This window comes from Phyllobates terribilis, unplaced genomic scaffold, assembly GCF_046119375.1.
Source record: "Phyllobates terribilis strain yellow unplaced genomic scaffold, ASM4611937v1 Scaffold_5__5_contigs__length_657084704, whole genome shotgun sequence".
Classification (NCBI taxonomy): domain Eukaryota; kingdom Metazoa; phylum Chordata; class Amphibia; order Anura; family Dendrobatidae; genus Phyllobates; species Phyllobates terribilis.
Window position 1 is genome coordinate 296,354,411 of NW_027362765.1, and position 21,283 is coordinate 296,375,693.

Below are 21,283 nucleotides of genomic sequence, written 5' to 3' on the forward strand. Positions count from 1 at the left end.
TTTGTCAAGCGTTTTTGCATGCATTTCTGCATGCGGGTTATCAAGCGCTTTCCAAGCGATTTTAGCATCACTTGGAAAAGTGCTTGACAACTTGTTCACACTATATAAATCCATGCAACCGGCATGGATTTATAGTAGTGTGACCACGTTGGTTAAAAAAATAAATAAAATTATACTTGCCTTCCAATGTCCTCCCGGTGTTTTCTCCGCTGCGTCCGGTGTTTTTGGCGGCTTGCGGTGGTGTGAAGGACCTGTGGTGATGTCATTGAGTCATGTGACAGGTCACATGACTCAATGACATCATGGCAGGTCCTTCACAACACCGCGACCCATACAGCAGACCAAACGGAGGGGAGAAAACACCGGGAAGACATCAGAAGGTGAGTATAATCTTTATTTTTTATTTTATTTATTTTTTTTTTACAGGTTCTATGGTACTGAGGTCTGGAGGAGAGTCTCCTCTCCTCCAGACCTGGGTACCATATCCGCACATTGAACCGTGTGATATCCGCATGTGCAGATACAGTGATGCGGATGTCATGCGGTCCAATGCAAGTCAATGGCGGCGATTACGCTGCGTGTCCACAAAATTAATGGACATGCTGCGTATTTTTACGCAATGATAATCCGCAGTGGAAATTTCCGCAGCATGTGCACAGCACATGCGGATTATCATTGGGGAACATGGAGCACGTATTACCAAGCGTTTTTTAAGCGTTTTCGCTGCGTAAATTCCATGGCAAAAACGCTTGAAAAACGCATAGTGGGCACGCAGCCTTATGATACAAGTCTGCAGTCACCTTGTGAGAGAAATCTCCAGTGCTAGTGCCAACAGCAAGCGGTCATGTGACAGTAAGTATGGGATTTGCATACTTTCGGCCACATTCTGACTAGATGTGTCCGGCCTCACTCAGTACATTTGTTTTGATCGAGGCCGTGCACATCTAGTTGGCACTTGACCGCATGTATCCAAATCACATACTTGCGGTCATGTGCCTGCTACTCAAATAGAGGGCTTGAAAGCTTGTACCCCAAGGCCAGACAACCCCTTAAACTCCCCTGACAAGCAATTGTCCATGTCCCCCATACACACTATATAGTCAGGCAAACCTGTCAATATCAATGGGTTCAGCTAATATTAGTCTAATGTGTATGAGGGGCTTTAGACCCCTAGCAAACACTAGATTGAGAACCACTTCTTGTCAGTGGCTCTCTGGTTCCTGAGTGGGGGACTTCCCTGCATGACCTCCATATGCCCTAACAAAACCACATTTGCTCCTGCCTTGATTTGGATGGTTGACCACTGCTGATTTGTATTCTTTCTCCTTGCAGGAGTTTGATCACCATTGTCCATGGGTAAACAACTGTATTGGACGTCGGAACTACCGCTACTTCTTCCTTTTCCTGGTGTCTCTGACATTGCACATAATGAGCGTCTTCATCTGTGGCCTTTTCTATACATTAGGACATCCAGACCAGCTCCGAGACATTCCAGCAGCTGTTACGTATCCTTCTATCTGACCCTACCAGAGTGGTGTCTATGTAGATGGATTATTACACATGACCCTGTGGTGCTCATCTGTGCCCTTGTGACTCCCGCCCTGTCATTTATTTCTCCACTCCCTATTGTACCTTTGTATATTTCTCCTCTTCCTATTGCACCTTAGTATATTTCTCCTCTTCCTATTGCACCTTAGTATATTTCTCCTCTTCCTATTGCACCTTAGTATATTTCTCCTCTTCCTATTGCACCTTTGTATATTTCTCCTCTTCCTATTGCACCTTTGTATATTTCTCCTCTTCCTATTGCACCTTTGTATATTTCTCCTCTTCCTATTGCACCTTTGTATATTTCTCCTCTTCCTATTGCACCTTTGTATATTTCTCCTCTTCCTATTGCACCTTTGTATATTTCTCCTCTTCCTATTGCACCTTTGTATATTTCTCCTCTTCCTATTGCACCTTTGTATATTTCTCCTCTTCCTATTGCACCTTTGTATATTTCTCCTCTTCCTATTGCACCTTTGTATATTTCTCCTCTTCCTATTGCACCTTTGTATATTTCTCCTCTTCCTATTGCACCTTTGTATATTTCTCCTCTTCCTATTGCACCTTTGTATATTTCTCCTCTTCCTATTGCACCTTTGTATATTTCTCCTCTTCCTATTGCACCTTTGTATATTTCTCCTCTTCCTATTGCACCTTTGTATATTTCTCCTCTTCCTATTGCACCTTTGTATATTTCTCCTCTTCCTATTGCACCTTTGTATATTTCTCCTCTTCCTATTGCACCTTTGTATATTTCTCCTCTTCCTATTGCACCTTTGTATATTTCTCCTCTTCCTATTGCACCTTTGTATATTTCTCCTCTTCCTATTGCACCTTTGTATATTTCTCCTCTTCCTATTGCACCTTTGTATATTTCTCCTCTTCCTATTGTAACTTGTATATGTCTCCACTCCCTATTATACCTGGTTTATTCTTTTAAACCTAATTATTCCTAGTGTAGTCCTACAATCCCTACAACCCTTGCTTTATTTATTTGATCCCTATTTTACCTTGTGTATTTTTATTTTTTGCTGTATCTGGTTAATTCTTCCAATACTTACAATACCTGGTTTATTCCCCCACTCCCTATTATAGCTTGTTTATTACAACAATCCATACCAGATCTTTTTTTCTTTAATTATGTTTTTTATTGAAAGCTTTTTACATTTTACAAAAAAAAAAAAACACGGACAATACAAAACCCAACCCACCCTCCTCCCCCTTACAAAGAGAATACCCCAAAACGAAATGCTTATTGTGCATCATCACATAAGAAAATATATAATGTACAGTAAGTATAGAATGACCTAATGCCTCAAGTCCCCACTATATACTTATTTTTACAATCCCTGCTGTGCCGATTGTTTTCCTTCAATCCCTACTGTACCTAGTTTATTCTTCCAATCACCTCTGTACTAGTTGTTTTCCTTCAATCCCTACTGTATCTAGTTTATTCCTCCAGTTCCTATTGTACTTGATATATTCCTCCAGTCCCTACTATAACTGATTTGGTACTCTCCTGATATTTCTTCAATCCCTACTGCACCTTGTGTATCCCTTCAATCCCTGCTGTAGCTGATTTATTTTTCGAGCCCCTGTTCTATCTGGTATTTCCAATTCCTACTGTAGCTTGGTATTTCCTCTAGTCCCTACTATACCTGATTTATTCCTCCAATCCCTACTCTACCTAGTTTATTATTACAACAATATTGCTAGCTCTTTTCTCTTAACACAGTCTCAGTATTTCAGTCATGTGCGTTGCTGGCCTATTTTTCTTTCCCGTGGCTGGTCTCACAGGATTTCATATTGTTCTGGTTTCCCGAGGTCGTACGACAAACGAGCAGGTCAGAACCCTTTTATAATGTACTAATGTATAATTTGCTGTAGGTTCAATGTATGTGTTAGTCAGCGTGGGATCCTTGATTTTTACTTTTTTCTACTATCCTAAAGGTCACTGGAAAGTTCCGAGGAGGAGTTAATCCTTTTAGTAATGGATGTTGTCGGAATGTGAGCCATGTACTTTGTAGCTCTCCACCACCCAGGTAGGTCTTTAGTCCTGGTTTCTGTCACTTTAGAGATGGGACACTACATTTCCAACAGAAAGGAATACTCCAGGAGAATTTAATACTAACTGTTTCTAGACTGCCAATAAGATATTTTATTAGAACACAAATGAAAACACAAAAATGTAAAAAAAAAATGCAGCGTAGGGGACTCTGAAATATTTCCAATGAAATAGAAATATAATTATGAAATAATAATACCCAGGGATCTGTAAACATCAAAAAATATTTCTTATCACATCAATCCATAAACCAATGTTATACAACATATAGCGCATTTAACTGATGGAAGCATACCATGATGCTATGCTAAGTATCTAACTGATTAATCAGGTATATCACACAATGAATTCAAAACAAGCATGGGTTGGGTGGAGATCAGGTAAGTAAAAGCTCCACTAAATGGCTGTGTATATAAATAAGGTGCTGGAAGGTGCTCCACCATACACCCTTACATCCCAGTGTAAACCATGCTTGTATAGACAGATAAATAGTGAACCGAAAATAATCAAATACCTTAAATAAAGCAGTGATCCCAGGAAAATGAAGTATATGGTCAGCGTCCCCTCACCCCGACGTGCGTTTCACCGTCAGCTTTCTTCTTTCAGCAACCCCTACTCGCCATTCTGCTTTTGTATACATTTTTGTGTTTTAATTTGTGTTCTAATAAAATATGTTTTTAAATTGATGGATCGCTTCTGTACTCGGACATAAAGTTCTCTGGGTTGTTTGTTGAGACTCGGTGAATGTAAGCCTGTGTATAATATGCCGATATGTTGTCTCTTTTTTTCAGATATATAAAGCGCAGTCCTAATCAGTCAGTTTTGCCTGTATCCCCTCCATTTTTACGACCTGAAGTGTCGGAGAGTCAGATTGGCCTTAAAATACTGGATAATGGTATACAGAGCCCTCTTCAACACTACCAGGTATGATGTCTCCAAGGAACCCTCTTTCTTGTAACCTAACTTGGGCAGCATTGCTTGTATCTGCTGGCTGTGGAGCTGCCATGGTAACATTATCCTGCTAGCTCAGGATGACCATCCTGCTTTGTGACCTTTACACTTAGGAGAGATGAGGTCACATGATGAATATTCTTGCAAAGTCTCTTAGTTACCATGGCAACCCCAGAGCAACTACGCATATAATGCATCGCAGGAGATGGAGAAGCCACACCTGTCACTTTATATGGACCTACTTATTAATGTTACCAAACTAGCACCATCCGATAGATCTGCTTTATCGGTCTACTACCCTGTTTCCTCAAAAATAAGACCTACCTCAAAAGTAAGCCCTAGCATGATTTTTCAGGACTTTTGGAGTATGCTTAAAATATAAGCCCTACTCCAAATATGAGCCCTAGGTACAGTTCAATAAGGAAGTTTCCAGGCAGCTAAAAAAGTTAATACAGCAGAACCCTTCATCAAGGAAAGTAGACACCCCCAATAGAAACTAGAAAGAAGACCCCCCCCCCCCCCCCCTCAATAGAATTGCATCCACCAGACCGCAAACAATTAGAGTTGGCGAGTGACGATGGTGGGTGGGCACTCGCACAGATCTGCGTTACTCTCGGGTCCCTCTCCGTACCAGCTACATTGCTCTGCAGCTCTCGTACACAGATCGGATACCAGTATCACTCCGCTCCCAAGGGTGAGCGATACTGCTTCTGGTCACCAGGGGGAGCCAACCGCTGTCAGGGGGACCGGACAGTGACGCAGATCTGTGTGAGAGCCCATCCACCAATGGCACTTGCCAATTGTAATTGTTTGGGGTCTGGTGAGTGATTCTTTTGGGGGGTGGGTTCTGCTTTCCTTGATGAAGGGTCCTGATGTATTTACTCTTTTACATTGACCATAACAAAAATTCAGCCACCAGAGAAAAGCATTAGGGAGACTAGAAGTCTTTTTATATATGGTGTATAAGTATCATGTAATTACAGTATAAGTAGTGGAAATTTTTTACCATAAATGTGGCTATAAATACGATAGCATTGAAAAAGACCTATTCACAAATATATTGCCATGAATAAATTATAAAGGTAAATCTGTATTACTTGTATCAAATATCACAAAAGGTTAAAAACAAGAGGAGCACTTTATAATTTATTCACGGCTACACCTCATTTGTGAATACCGTAGATCTGTGTAACTTTTTACATGTACCGTATACCCGTGCGGTAACTGCCTGGATACTTTTTTACTGATTCTGCTTTTCTTGATGTATAGACGTCCATCGTTAACTGCGGTACAGTACCGTATGTATCGATAAACGGAGGAACAAGGAGTATACCGTACTCGTACGGTACATTTTGACCCACGGACAACATGAATTAAAAAAGAACAAGCTATTCCGTCGAATACAAGCATGGAATCGTGGAGGACTCCCTGGCCAAAAATCTTACTGCCTTCTGCAAAAAGAAGATGTTAGATGTCCGAATGGTCCGAAATATGGCGAGCAGAGGACGATAACCTCAACAAACAGGTGTGCAAGGGAAGTGCTAAGAAGCGCACGTGTGGATCAGGTGCCTGAGGTAGAAGACATGGTCTTTGAAAGGGTTGCTGATAGGAGAACAAAGGCTTTGGTTGTGCACAGGGCTGACACTCAAGAACCTGCCCTTACAATGCCACCACAATTAGAAATATCCCCAGAAGATCTCAAAGCATCACATCAGTGGCTGGACAGCTTCCTTCAGCAATGTGAACTGTCTCCAAGAAGATCCACAACACTGTGATGCTGACGTTATTGAATGTGCACTTGCATTCAAGTCCTTTCTTGGTGGGATTATCTTTTCTCAATACCAACTTTCCAACATGATTGCTATGGATGAAGCTGTAGTGTTTATGGACCAAGGATCACAAAGGAGAATTGATCAGCGAGGTGCCTCCTCAGTCTACGTTCTCCCCACTGCTTATTAACATGCGTGTGTTACCTGGATTTTGGCAATTCGTCTGGATGGAACTAAAGTCCCACCTCGAATCATTACTAAGGGCAAGAAGGAGAAGATGAACCTGCTTCAGGTATTTATATTCTTCAAACCAAAAAAGCCTGGTTCACACAAGCAGTTATAAGGAGATGGGTCGATTTAATTATGCCACTTGTTTTGCGAGGTGGCCAAAGAGGCCAGCTAGTCTGGGATTCGGCCAGTACACACCGCGCTGAAGACATGAAGAACTTCCTTCACGAGAGAAAAATAGACTGACTGCCTATCTCCAGACTCTTGATGTTGCAATAAACGAGCCATTCAGGGACCATTTATGCATGGAACCTAATGACTACATTGAAAGTAGAATGGAGAGGATTCAGCGTTGCAACTTTGTGAAGCCTAGACTGCAAGAGGTTGTGACTTGGGTGAAGAATTCAAGGGAGAAAATCACTGACGGTTGTGTTGCCAATGCGCTACCAGCAGGCTACATGGACAAGAGGTGCTCATTTAAGGAAAGAGCTATTGCTAGACCTGAGAATCTGGGGCCATTGATTCTAAAGACTATGGTCACAAGAAATTCACAATCGTATTCAGGGTTTAGAAAGTTCCGCTGATGATGAAGTGACCGTGTTGGAATAAAATGTTGATTTTTGTTCATGAATACCAATTAATGTAGATTGTTATTCATGGGAAAAGGAAATACCGTAGGATCTCAAGAAATTCATGATGGAATTCAAGGTTTGGAGAGTTAGAATGATGCTCCAGAATATGATGACATTATTATATTTCAATAAATGTTTGTTTGTTTTTTTGTTCAAGAATAACTGTGGATTGTTTATGGAAAAAATAAGACATCCCCTGAAAATAAGCTTTCAGAGCAAAAAAATAATATAAGACCATGTCTTATTTTTGGAGAAACACGGTATATGGCATGCATTACCAAGTATGGGATCTGCGTCCTCCATTAACCGTTTCAATACCTGGGGAAGTGAAGCTGAAAGTTTTCTGTTATTGGTGCAATAGAAAGATTTGAGAGTGTGCACTTTTATATCGCAACATAAGGTGACAGTGCTTACTATGGCATTATGTCATGGGACTGACAAGTAATTACTAAGTAGTTCTCTTTATAAGGGTTGTCTCGTCACCGACGTGACCAGAGTGATGAATTGAGGCGGTTACGGTGGTCTTCACTACACTGCCAGTATTCTATGATGAGACCATTTCTAACATTATCCCTCTTTTTACCATTTTATAGTCCCGGAGCAGTCTGGAGTTGACAGAATCTCAGTCAGCCGATGCTGAACCTCCACCTCCACCAAAACCTGACTTGAGTCGCTACACCGGACTGCGAGGCCAGTTAAGCCTGGGGGACAGAGAAGGTGAGTTACTTGATGCGCCACCGTCCTATTAGTGCTCCCTGTGGTTTGAGTCCATAATGATGCCACATTCAGTAAAATCCCAGTTATTGCAGTCTTCTAATGGCATTCTCAATATTCACCAAGATTTCCTGGGTTCTACACCCTAACGAGTGAAGTGCATCGATTAGCTATGAAATACCTCTTTAAGATTACCTGTAACCAGGTGAAAAGTGGCCAATTTTTGCTATAATTTTATTCCCACTGTTCCCCTGAGTATGCCGTGTTTTTTTATTTTATGAATTTTTGTAATATACTTCCATTACCTTATTTTGCTTCCTTCTCTTCCCTGCTTCAATGTCGGAGTCATGCTCCTTGAGAATCCCCTTTCAATTGCTGCTCAACAAGAATCCGTAGACTATACTCAAAAATTTTTTTGTATGAGAATCCTTCTGTCTTGAGTACAGGATGGGGACCAGAGAGTCTACGACGAAGGCCACGGCCCCACTATCCGTATTCGGTCAGTATTTTTTCTCAGGAGCCAAAACCAGGTGAGGAACAATCAGAGAAAAGGTATAATAGAAACAAGTCGCCAATTCTGCATTTATCACCCACTCCTTAGAAAAAATACTGACCAAGTACTGATAGTGGGGCCGTGGCCAAAGTCCTATTCACTGATTGATTGAAAGCAGTGTATGGATGTTTCCAGCAGCAGATGAAAGTAGCCTCTAAAGGAGCATACATTGGGCATTGATATAGGAATGCAGAATAGTATTTGGGGGATAAAGAAGCAAAAGAAGGTAATAAAGTATAAAAGAAATATAAGGTAATGAAGTATGTTACAAAAAATCATAACTTTGCAATGCCTGGAGGATAATGAATTCAAACAATAAAGTTTAGATACTCTTTATGGCAGCATGCAGGGTGTTATTTGTTTTGCATGTGTGTGGTGTTCATTTTGGCAACTTATATAATTTTTAACCAGACAATTCCCTTTTGAACACAGAGAGCCCACCTACTCCTACTATGTATAGATTTCGGCCGGGCTTCAGCAGTGCAAGTGGTGGACCAGCACCCATTTCAAAGGTGAGATACCATTTGGATATGTTCTAACTCGTCTACATCTTCCTGGTTGGAGAAATGCTAGTCCTCGAGTCCTTTCTGCAGTTTAGCATTTGCTGTGGTGTTAAGTGTAATATATTCTATACCCTTTTATCAACCATTTCAGGCTGGAGACTTCTGACTCTAATGTCCTTTATTAGCACAACAGAAAACCTTGAAAATGGCCTTGTCCAAGATTCTTTTATATGATTCAGCAGGCCTTTAAGATGGTTCCTCTTGCCAAAGGTCTGGCTATCAGGCCATGGTCGTATATAGATGAGCATTATTTCATGTTAAAGGCATAGGACAGGATCTGCTAAACTTGACTGCTACTCTTTCAGAAACAGCACCACTCCTGTCCACAGGATGTATGTGGTAATGCATTAGTCACATTCAGGGCTCATTCAGACATCAGCGACTTTTTTCATATGTAAAAATTGGGCTGAGATTCATCAGTGTTTTTGATAAGACTGTCATCAGAGTTTGGTCACTGTTCGTTTTTACCATCAGAATTTGGTCCAAGTTTTATCAGTTTTTCTTGGGTGAAAAAAAAGCAGATAAAGGTTTCCCAAGCCTCTCATACCAAACCGTTCTGATGCCATCAGAGCACGGTCTGATTTTTTTTTTTTTTTTCATGGACCCCTAGGTTTGCATTGGCAAGTTTGATCTGATTCTCAGATCAAAATTGGACATGTCTCCATGATCTAGGCTGCAAAATATGCAGAGATGTGAATAGCTCCATAGACTGTAATAGGGATGAGTTCTAGCTGTGAAAATCACGGGCAGGACTTGTACAAGAAATAGCAATGTCTAAATGAGGCCTTATTTTAATGGAGCTGAGCTGCAGTTCTGGACACAACCCGACAGGTTTGATACTGCTACAGCAGCCATGTTATTGTAATTGTGTAGACCTCCTTAACCCCTTCTCGACCCGTGTCACACCGTTTGTGACATGGAAAACAGTTCCTTCCCGACCCATGTCACAGCGTCTGTGACATGGAGGGAAAGAGCCCCTGCAGCGCCTGCGAGCAGGGTCGCTCAGGTGTCACAGTTGCTACTGCAACTGGACATCCTGAAGTCGACCCCCCGGGGGGTGGATTAACCCCCCCCCGTGCCTGGGACCCCTCCGATTGGCTGTTTCATTTTCACTTTTAGTGAAACTGCCAATCGGTATGAATTAAATATTTCACCAATGAAAATTGGTGTAATATTTAAATCTGGGCATTGCCTGATGCTTACAGCATCAGCCATTGGCTGGGGGGAGTGTCACCTCGGTTCCCCCCCTCCCCCCAGATCTGATTGGGGGGCTAGCGTCACATGGATACTAGCCCCAATCAGATATGGAGGGATGGCTGAAACCTCCCAGCACCTTCCCAACCCTAGATCGTCTGCTGCGGACCCCCTGCTGCGGACCCCCTGCTGCGGACCCTGTGGATTGCGTCTGCCACCGCTGATCAGCGGTAAGTATTGCCGACCCCCCCCCCCCTCTCCACCCCCCGCCCCCCTCTCCACCCCCCCTCCACTTTCATACCTGCACCCCGACCTCCGCTCCCTCTCCCACGTCTTCATCCACCGGCTGCTGCTCTCCTTCTGACAGCCGGTGGACTGTGATCACAGCAGCAGCAGGCTCAGTGTAAATGCCCTGCTCCTGTGATCAAACCCACCATCCCCCAGTCCCAGTGATATCACCCCCCACCTCCCAATAATCACCCCCTCCCCCAGTGTTCACCCCCCCTGTTCCCAGTGATCACCCCCCCCCCCGAAAACCCAGTAATCAGCCCCCTGCTCCTGCCAGCTCCTGCTCCCCTTTCTGCCCCAGTAATCACCCCCCGATGCTGCCGGCCTCCATCCCCCCTTGCTGCTGCCGGCTCCTGCCCCAGTGATCACCCCCCTTGCTGCTGCTTCTGGCTCCTCCATCTCCTCAGCCCGCTCCTACGCCTGACCGCCCCCTACGCCTGACCGGCCCCACACGTGACTGCAGAAGGTTACACCAAGCACACACACGTACACTCACACTATAATAAAGTTTTGATTTTTTTTTTTTTTTTTACACACGCACAAAGCACACAAAATGTCCCGCCCGTCCCGCTCATCCCAGTCAAGGGCGTACTCAGCTGAGGAGGCTATGTCAGGTTGGTGTGTGTGTGTGTTGTAGTGTATGAGATTGTGTGTGTGTGTGGTGTATGCACTACAATATACCACACCGCACACCAACCTGACATGCACTACACAATGGTGTCCGCTAACAAATTGGAACCATGTTGCGTTTGGAGAGTCCCTGTGTGCCCAAACATTGGAGCTCCCCAACAAGTGACCCCATTTTGGAAACTAGACCCCCCCAAGGCACCTATATAGATGCATAGTGAGCACTTGGAACCCCCAGGTGCTTCACAAATTGATTGATAAAAATGAAAAAGTGAAAAAAAAAACACTTTTTTATTTTTACGGATTAATTTGCTAAGGACCTGGGGGTCCCAAGTGCTCACTATGCATCTAGATAGGTGCCTTGGGGGGTCTAGTTTCCAAAATGGGGTCACTTGTGGGGGAGCTCCAATGTTTGGGCACACAGCGGCTCTCCAAACGCAACATGGTGTCTTCTAACAATTTGAGCCGACAATTTGTTAGCGGACACCATGTTGCATTTGGAGAGCCGCTGTGTGCCCAAACATTGGAGCTCCCCCATAAGTGACCCCATTTTGGAAACTAGACCCCCCAAGGCACCTATCTAGATGCATAGTGAGCACTTGGAACCCCCAGGTGCTTCACAAATTGATTCATAAAAATGAAAAAGTGGAAAAAAAAACACTTTTTTGATTTTTACGGATTAATTTGTGAAGGATCTGGGGGTTCCAAGTGCTCACTATGCATCTAGATAGGTGCCTTGGGGGTATAGTTTCCAAAATGGGGTCACTTGTAGGTGAGCTCCAATGTTTGGGCACACAGCGGCTCTCCAAACGGGACATGGTGTCCGCAAACAAATTGAATGGAAAATCGGCTCAAATTGTTAGCGGACACCATGTTGCGTTTGGAGAGCCCCTAATGTGCCTAAAAAGTGGAGCTCCCCCACAAGTGACCCCATTTTGGAAACTAGACCCCCCAAGGCACCTATCTAGATGCATAGTGAGCACTTGGAACCCCCAGGTGCTTCACAAAATGATCTGTGAAAACAAAAAAGTACTTTTTTTTTCACAAAAATTTTCTTTTAGCCTAAATTTTTTAATTTTCACATGGGTAACCGGATAAAATGCATCCTAAAATGTGTTGGTCAATTTCTCCTGAGTACACTGATACCTCATATGTGGTCATAAACCACTGTTTGGGCGCATGGCAGGGCTCAGAAGAGAAGGAGCGCAATTTGACTTTTGGAGCTAATTTTCCATTCAAAAAGTAAAATGGCGCTCCTTCCCTTCTGAGCCCTGCCGTGTGCCCAAACAGTGGTTTATGACCACATATGAGGTATCAGTGTACTCAGGAGAAATTGACCAACAAATTTTAGGATGCATTTTATCCCGTTACCCATGTGAAAATTAAAAAATTTAGGGTAACAGAAAATTTTTGTTCGAAAAATAAAAATGTTCATTTTTTTCTTCCATGTGGCTTTAGTTCCTGTGATGCACCTGAAGGGTTAATAATCTTCTTGAATGTAGTTTTGAGTAGCTTGAGGGGTGCAGTTTTTGGAATGGTGTCACTTTTGGGTGTTTTCTGTCATAAAGACCCCTCAAAGGGACTTCAAATGTGATGTGGTAACTAAAAAAATGGTTTTGTAAATTTTGCTGGAAAAAAGATAAATTGCTGATGAACTTTGAACCCTTCAAACTTCCTACCAACATTTTTTTTTTTCCAAAATTGTGCTGATGTAAAGTAGACATGTGGGAAATGTTATTTATTAACTATTTTGTGTCACATCACTCTCTGGTTTAGTAGAAAAAAAATTCAAAATTTGAAAATTGCAAAATTTTCAAATTTTTTCCCATATTTTTGATTTTTTCACAAATAAACGCAAATATTATCGACCTAAATTTAATACTAACATGAAGCCCAATATGTCACGAAAAAACAAGCTCAGAATCGCTAGGATCCGTTGAAGTGTTCCAGAGTTTTTACTTCGTAAAGGGACACTGGTCAGAATTGACAAAAATGCCAAGGTCTTTAGGGTCAAAATAGGCTGGGTCCTGAAGAGGTTAAAGGGGCATTCCAATCTTAGATATTTCTATGTACAGATGAATCTCCATGGATGTCGGTGCACTCCCCCTTCCATTGAGCGCTTCTCACCCAGAAGTTGTAATGACAATGTCAGGCCATGCCATAAATTCCTGATTGCTGTGGGACTAACCTCTGGGACCATCATCTATCTTGAGAAAGGGCCTCTTGCTCCCACCACTGTGAATGGCTTTGATCACTCACTTCTATGGGTATTCCCAACATGATAGGAAAATCACTCTGAACTTAGGCCTGACAAAACAAGTCCGACTTCTTGTAGCTATGTCCCCACTCCCACCTGGCGCCAAGATCTTTACTGAAGTTAAGCTACTTTATCAACATGCTGCAAGCTCTGGAGTGAGCAGTCACACCTGATAGTCTGGTTGCAGAAGCAGGGAGTCCTTGACAAAATGTATAAAATAGTCCACAAATGCTCAGGACAGGTAGACACTGGGCAACATGGAGTTATTATCCTTATTTCTGTCTTGTTTCAGCTTCCCCGTGTAGACAGCCTGCAGGACTCCCCTATGCCAAACTCAGATCTGTCTCGTCCTCCAAGTTCTCGCTCAGAACCCAGTCTAGAAGCAGACTCATGCCATGCACCGCCAGCTCGGTCCTCCAGTCTGCGCTCTGCCACAGGGACATCTGCACCACTTCCATCTCTTCCTTCAGAAGGAACAACGTCCACCTCATACAAGAGTCTAAATCAGACACAGAATGGCAGCCTGTCCTACCAGAGTCTATTGAGCCCATCTGATGAGACCGAGCCTGAAACTGCTGGATACTCTTCACCGTATCTCTCAGCTCGAGAACGCCTTCGACCAGCTTGTCCTCCGCCAATTGCCCCCCGTTACGGCAAGCCACGAATCACTCACCATCGTCCGGTAGATACTGATGCCGCAGCTCTGCCATTGTTGACGTTAAAGTAAGTGTTATGCTCGTGCCTTCCATGTTCATGTCCTCTTGAGTCTGGGCAGCCATAGGTGATGTTCTCACCATCAGGTTTTGGTGCATTTTTGTCGCTGCTGAGTTTTATGTGCAGATTTTCCCCAAACAATTGCATTAGATTCGGAAAATCCACACATGTAATCTGCACATGACTATATCAATAAAGTTTTGTCAAAACCAAATACCAGGAAGTATCAAAAACAAATCAGCTTTATTTAAATCATGACACAACAAAAAGAGACAAAAACCTCAGCGTCAAAAACGCAATGAAAACAATGAAGTAACCAAATACTCATCGTGGGAATATAGTGTAAAGTCTTCTGGTCTACAGTAGTTTCTCCTTGAATGTCTCAGTGCCGCTACTTTTGAATGGAGTAACGGGGGGTGGGGGGCGTTGAGCCAGTATATAAGGGCCAATTTTGAAGGGCCATGTTTAAGAGCCCAACAAGAATGGAATCCTAGGAGCAACCTGAGAGACCAAAAGACATTCTGCTTCCCCCCCAGTGATGTGTCTAAGGAGATCTGTGCTGCTGTTATTACATGGCTACAGTCCTATCTCCACACAGATATTACACCATGTGGTAATATGATGTGGACAGTGGATGGGAGCATTATTCAGGCACTGTATGGAGGTATTAACTGGACAGTGAATGATAGTTTTAGTTGCCAATTGAATGGCAGTATTATGTCAGGACTATATGGCACTATAATTTGGATACTGTATGGACTTATTTTATAGGCATTGTATGGAGGTATTACTTTATACATGCCACTTTTAATAAGATGGTTTCTTTAGAAGAGGCTGCTTGCCTGTTGCCCATTCCTCATTTTCTAATTAGAGCTTTTTAACTATTTTCAGCATTAGTCTCTTATTAACCCCTTAACCCTCCGTCACATACAATAGGCCTGACAAGCACATCTCTTTTATTTGGCGGGAGTTTTGAAATGTTTGTATTTCAGAGTTATTAGTTTTATGTTAAGTAAATGGTTTTTTTTTGCACCTGATTATGTGTAGTCTCTTTTATTACATCCCTATGAAGGTCACTGATCACTTTTAGAGCACTGAAATTGCAAACATTAGATATTATAGGTATTTTTCTAGCCTGCGCCTGACAGTCACATTGTATGTGAACTCGTTAGAACCGATATTGTATGTAACGGAGGGTTAAGGACCCTAGGATTTTCCGTTTTTGCATTTTCGTTTTTTGCTCCCCTTGTTCCCAGAGCCATAGCGTTTTTATTTTTTGGTCAATATGGCCATGTGAGGGCTTATTTTTTGCAGGACGAGTTGTACTTTAGACCGACCTTACTGGTTTTACCATATCGTGTATGGGAAAAAAATTCCAAGTGCATTTAAATTGCAAAAAAGTGCAATACCACATATGTGTTTTTTTTTATTTTTTTTTTTACCACGTTCACTGAATGCTAAAACTGACCTGCCATTCTTATTCTCCAGGCCATTTCGATTTTGTAGATACCAAACATGTATAGGTTCTTTTTTATTTAAGAGGTGAAAAAAAAATCCAAAGTTTGCTAAAAAAAAAAAAAATATGGCGCCATTTTCCGAGACCCGTAGCGTCTCCATTTTTCATGATCTGGAGCCAGGTGAGGGCTTATTTTTTGCGCGCCGAGCTGAAGTTTTTATTGATACCATTTTGGGGTAGATCCAATGTTTTGATCGCCCGTTATTGCATTTTATTGCAATGTTGCGGCGACCTAAAGACGTAATTCTGGCGTTTAGAATTTTTTTCTCGTTACACCGTTTACCGATCGGATTAATTCTTTTTATATATTGATAGATCGGGCGATTCTGAACGCGGAGATACCAAATATGTGTATGTGGTGTTTTTTTTTTATTATTTTAATTTGAATGGGGCGAAAGGGGGGTGATTTAAACTTTTATATTTTTTTAAATTTTTTTAATATTTTTAAAAACCTTTTTTTTACACTTTTTGCTTGCTTCTATAGTCTCCATAGGAGACTAGAAGCAGCAACTGTCCGATCGCCTCTGCTACATAGAGGTGATGAGCAGATCACCTCTATGTAGCAGAAATGCTCCTGTGCTATGAGCGCCGACCACTAGGTGGCGCTCATAGCGATCATTACATGACAACCACTGGGGTCTGCTGGAGACCCAGGGTTGTCATTCCCACCCATCAGTGACCCGCGATCACATGACGGGGTCACCGATGGGCGTGGTAAGTGATGCGCTTACTGCGCGGTGCTGTTAAATACCGCTGTCAGAGATTGACAGCGGCATTTAACATGTTAACAGCCGCGGGTGGATCGTGAGTCCACCCGCGACTGTTGCGGGCACATGTCAGCTGTAATAATCAGCTGACATGTTCTCGGTTCAGTGCAGGCTCATCGCCGGAGCCCTCACTGAACAGGGGGTGATTACAGCTTGGTGCGTACTATTACGCACCAGGCTGTAAAGGGGTTAATTGATGTTTTTTGTATTTAAGAATCTCTTTTCCTCTAACCTGCTGTCTTGTATTTCTCTGCAGGGATGAGTCTCCTGGGAAGTCGGTGCACTCTCGAAGCAACGGCCAAGCTACTGTCTCGCCTCCAGTGAGCCCTTCTCGCCCAGGAGGTGTAAAGACTGTGTCGGGCGTCGGGGGGACAACGTATGAGATATCCGTATGAGAACTTCCAGACACAGACGGTCAAAGTGACCATGTTATCTTATCAGTGTGAGAATCAAAAATGGCCAATGGACCCCGCTGTGTGTGCCCCCCTCATTTCCATGGAGTCGCTTGTGGGATCTTGTTTCTTTTTAAACTTTTAAAAAATTTCCCAATTCACTTTATTCTGAGCTTTCTGGGGACAGAAGATGGGCAGTGTGACACCGATGCGTTTTTACTGAGCTCCACCTGTCTTTTAATGATAAAACAGTTATTCCTTACTCCGTATTCATTTTGACTCTTCTGCTGACACCAGAGAGTGCCGGCTGCCGCCATGTGTTCTCTGAGATGATGCTTACGGTTACACCTGGTGATTTTGCTTTCAGGTCAAAGGTCCTTCTCTTTCTTAGGCGTGGAAGTTGGGGTGCATTTCTTTTTTTAATATTTTATATTTTTTTATTTTCCTGTATCTGAGAAGGAACGTGATCTGCACAAGTTTATAAATACAGATGAATATATGATATTATTTTACAGCTGGGGAGCAGGCAATAAATACCCCTCCACCTCCACACAAGGGAGAAATGAGGGAGGGTGCCTTCATTTTTATGATTTCATTTAAAAATAAATAAAACAAAGACCAAATTGTTGAGACATGTATGATGGGTGTGATGGCCGATTACTTAATATACCAATGTTTTATGATCGGAAGAAAAAATCTTGTATTTCACCTTTGCTCAATTGATTTATTTGCTTTCCATAATATTTGCTCATTTTTCTCCCCTTCATCAATCTTTTTTTTTCTCATTCCTAGGGCTAATTCAGACAGCAGTTTTCGTATACAAGTACTATCCATGTTTTTCATGGATAGCACTCATACCTATAGTAGTAAATGGGGCCGTTCACATGTCTGGGACAAGTCCAATATGGGTCTAAAGTGTCGGTTCAAAATCTGCAATGTAAGTCTATTAGTCCGGGAAAAAATATCGACCAGCACTTGGATGCCATCTGAGTGCGGTCTGATTTTCACTGGCTACTGAAAAAAAACTGATGGCCAAACTCTGATGGTAAAAACTGACACTGACCAAACTCTGCTAAAAATAAACACTGATGAAGCTCGAACGAGAAAAAACTGACGTCTGAATGAGCCCTTAGGCCGGTTTCACACACCCGTGAAATAGAGATCCTGCTAGGATCGGAAGACACTGGGTCTCTCGGCTTGACCAACTTGGGGTGAGAGACCCAACGATCAGGCAAAGTCTTCTGTAGCCCGCACTTTCTATGTCTCACGGATATGGGAAACCGGCCTTATTCGCTAGACTTTCCAGTCCATGCTTGCTCAAATCATTACATTTTCCTCTTGCAGATCCAGCTGTCAGTCTTTGGGGAATGTTCCCTTCGGAAAATCTGCAAAATAGCTCCACCAAAAGGAAGGAATGTAACTATACCTGCCTCTCTTTAGGCGGCACAGTTTTGGAGTTTTTGTTTCTTCGTGTCTGTTGAATTAACATAGAATGGTAGAGTTAGAAGGGACCTCTGGGGTCATTGTGTCCAACCCCCTGCTCAATGCAGGATTCAATAAACCATCTCAGACAGATGTCTCTCCAGCCTCTGAAGACTTCCATTGAAGGAGAACTTACCACCTCTCCTGAAAGCCTGTTCCACTCATTGATCACCCTCACTGTCTAAACGTTTTTTCTAATATCTAATCTGTATCTTCTACCTTTCAGTTTCATCCCAGTTAGGATTTCTTCGTGTGCACATTTGTTTGTCACAAGGATCTTTCAGGATCTGGTGCCTTTATTGTACGTGTTTAGGTGGGGAGTGGCCATCAGGTTCCACAATCCATTTTTTTCCTTCAGGGAGAATTAAACTAGATTTTCAGGCCTGTGGGCTATGTGTATGGGTTCAACCTAGGCAAATACCAGCACACAAACAAGTCTCCTTATAAAGGGGTTGTCTGAAGAGATGTATTGTTTAAAACTCAATAGTGTGTGAAAATAAGTTGTCTTTGTTCAACATAAATGAGTACACCCCCTTTTGAAAAGTAAGCTTCTGATCAATATCTCATGGATTTCAAGAAAAACTCCCAACATTTTGACAAGACTGAGTTTTATAGAACATTTTTAACCTAAAACATGAAAGGAAGGTTAATAATATAAGTTTCATTACAAAATCTTTTAGTTTATTTAGTTTCACTCAGATTAGTTCATGCAAAAATGAGTACACCCACTTCAAAAACCATAACAGATGGTATTTTGTATGACCTCCATGATTTTTAAGGACCGCACCAGGTCTTCTAGGTATGGAGTCAACAAGTTGGTGACATATTGCAACATCTATCTTTCTCCATCCTTCTAGAAGACCTCTTTTAGAGCCTGGATGCTGGATGGAGAGCGATGCTCAGCTTGTCTCTTCAGAATTCCCCATAGATTTTTCAGTTGGGGTCAAATCAGGAGTTATACTTGGCCACCAAATCACTTTCATTCTGTTGTTCTTCAGAAATGCAATTCACTTGTAGCTGGAGTGCAGGTGCAACTTCAGTCGTGGATGCTGATGATGTGCCTGAAGACTCCAAAACCATGTGGAAATGAGACAAGAACTACAGTATGTGTAGTAGCTGTGGGGTTAAGATAGATGGATGGATAGTTATGAGGTCACTGACTTTAACGATTCCCCTTTTCATTCTGGAACCAGACCAGCTACCTGTGACCCCTGTAGGCAGTTCTAGCACGGAGGGTTAGCTTTTACTGAAGCTCTTCCTTTATTGGAGACATCTTCTAAACCACCTTTGTACGCTGTCTAAAGATGAGTGTCTCTGGTGTAGCTGATCCGAGTCATGGTTGAAGGCTCTTTAGAGGATGGTCACATAAGTTTTGAAGACAAAGGAATATACTATGAGAGTTTCGAACGTATGAAAGTAAATCCCTGGAATCTTTTTATTGCAGATATATAATTGTTCACACTGGTTTTTGGCCCTGTTCTATGGGAGTGAGGATAGTGAGGCTTATTGTGGAGTTCAAAAAAGATGAAGTTAGGCCGCTTTCTTCCTGCTGGATTTTACCATCTGTATTAGATTGTGACGTTAGGATCCCACAATCAGCATATGATTGGAAGACCTATCACATAAGGAAGGGTTGTCCTGGGTTTCACCCCAAGAGTAGAAGACATAGCTGTGGCTGGTATATCTTCAGCGTTATGGGTGCCCTCACATAAAACCTGGCCAATTGGACATGCTACTGTAATGGATTTTTAAGACTTCTCCCTCTTTAGATTCTACTGCTGTTTTTCAAAGAAAATATTTCGTTACATGGAGCATATCTAGAACTTTGCTGCTTTAGGTCTCATGCACATGGAGTTCCTGTGGAACTGTACCACCACGCTGCCAGACTGCTCCACATTTGGTCCCCTTTACACGTCTGTGTTTCCAGTACATTTTGTATCCTTTTTTTTACGGATACCACACCTATAGCCTATGGGGCAATGCACATGTCCATTTTTTTTTCTGGCAGCACGGATGACAAAGGCCAACACAAGTCTATGGGTCCGTGAAAAACATGTAGAGTAATGCGTCTAGGTCGGAGTACTCCTATTGCTGCATATACATTAAATGGAAGTATACTCGGGACTACAGAACAGGAGAAGGACTTGGGTATTCTGGTTACAAGTAAGCTGAGCAGCAGTACTCAATGTCAAGCAGCAGCCGCAAAAGCAAACAGGATTTTAGGGTGTATAAAATCCTGCAATGTCAATGTAGTTACCCCTTTATAAATCACTGGTGAGGCCACATCTAGAATATGGGATCCAGTTTTGGGACCCACATTTTAAACAGGATATTCATAAGTTAGTCAGTTCAAAGGCGGGCAACTAGATTATTACAGGGGATGGAAGGCCTCTCATATGATGAGAGGTTGGAAAAGTTGGGCTTGTTTAGGGTAGAAAAAAGACGACTCGGAGATCTCATTTATATCAATAAATGTATGAGTGGTCAGTACAAAGGTCTAGCACATGACTTATTCCCTCCAAAGACCATATTAAGGACCAGGGAGCACTCATTATGGGTGGAAGAAAGGCGATTCCGGCAGCTAAATAGGAAAGGGTTCTTTACAGTCACAGCAGTCAGACTGTGGAATGTCCTACGAAAAGAGGTAGTGATGGCCGACACTATAACAACTCTCAAAAAAGGGCTGGATGATTTCCTTGATACACATAACATTGTGGGTTACAGTTAAATTAGTGACTAAAAGTACAATTGAGGGAGGAAGGTTGAATTTGATGGACCTAGGTCTTTATTCAACCTATGTAGCTATACAGCACATGGATGCCATCCACGTGCTGTCCGTGTTTAACATTGCAAAGTATACAAGAAGCTTTGTAACTTATTTTCTTTATCTCTTCATTGGGGGACACCGGACCATGGGTGTATGCTGCTGTCGCTAGGAGGTTGACACTATGAAAAAAAAGGAAAATAGCTCCTTCTCCGCAGTATGCACCCGCCTACAGGCACCAAGCTCACCAGTTTAAGCT

General features: G+C 42.5%; 1 protein-coding gene across 1 annotated transcript in view; it reads left to right on the forward strand.

Moving 5' to 3' along the window:
- Positions 1–17,416, forward strand: part of ZDHHC5 (zDHHC palmitoyltransferase 5) — a 77,871-nt gene extending 60,455 nt beyond the window's left edge. Inside the window, exons 5-12 of the mRNA XM_073684352.1 lie at positions 1,333–1,505; positions 3,290–3,392; positions 3,499–3,590; positions 4,405–4,537; positions 7,787–7,910; positions 8,893–8,972; positions 13,682–14,112; positions 16,643–17,416. Coding sequence (XP_073540453.1) covers positions 1,333–1,505; positions 3,290–3,392; positions 3,499–3,590; positions 4,405–4,537; positions 7,787–7,910; positions 8,893–8,972; positions 13,682–14,112; positions 16,643–16,781 — 1,275 coding nt within the window. The 3' untranslated portion in view covers positions 16,782–17,416. The remainder of the gene's footprint in view (positions 1–1,332; positions 1,506–3,289; positions 3,393–3,498; positions 3,591–4,404; positions 4,538–7,786; positions 7,911–8,892; positions 8,973–13,681; positions 14,113–16,642) is intronic.
- Positions 17,417–21,283: the final 3,867 nt, after the last annotated feature.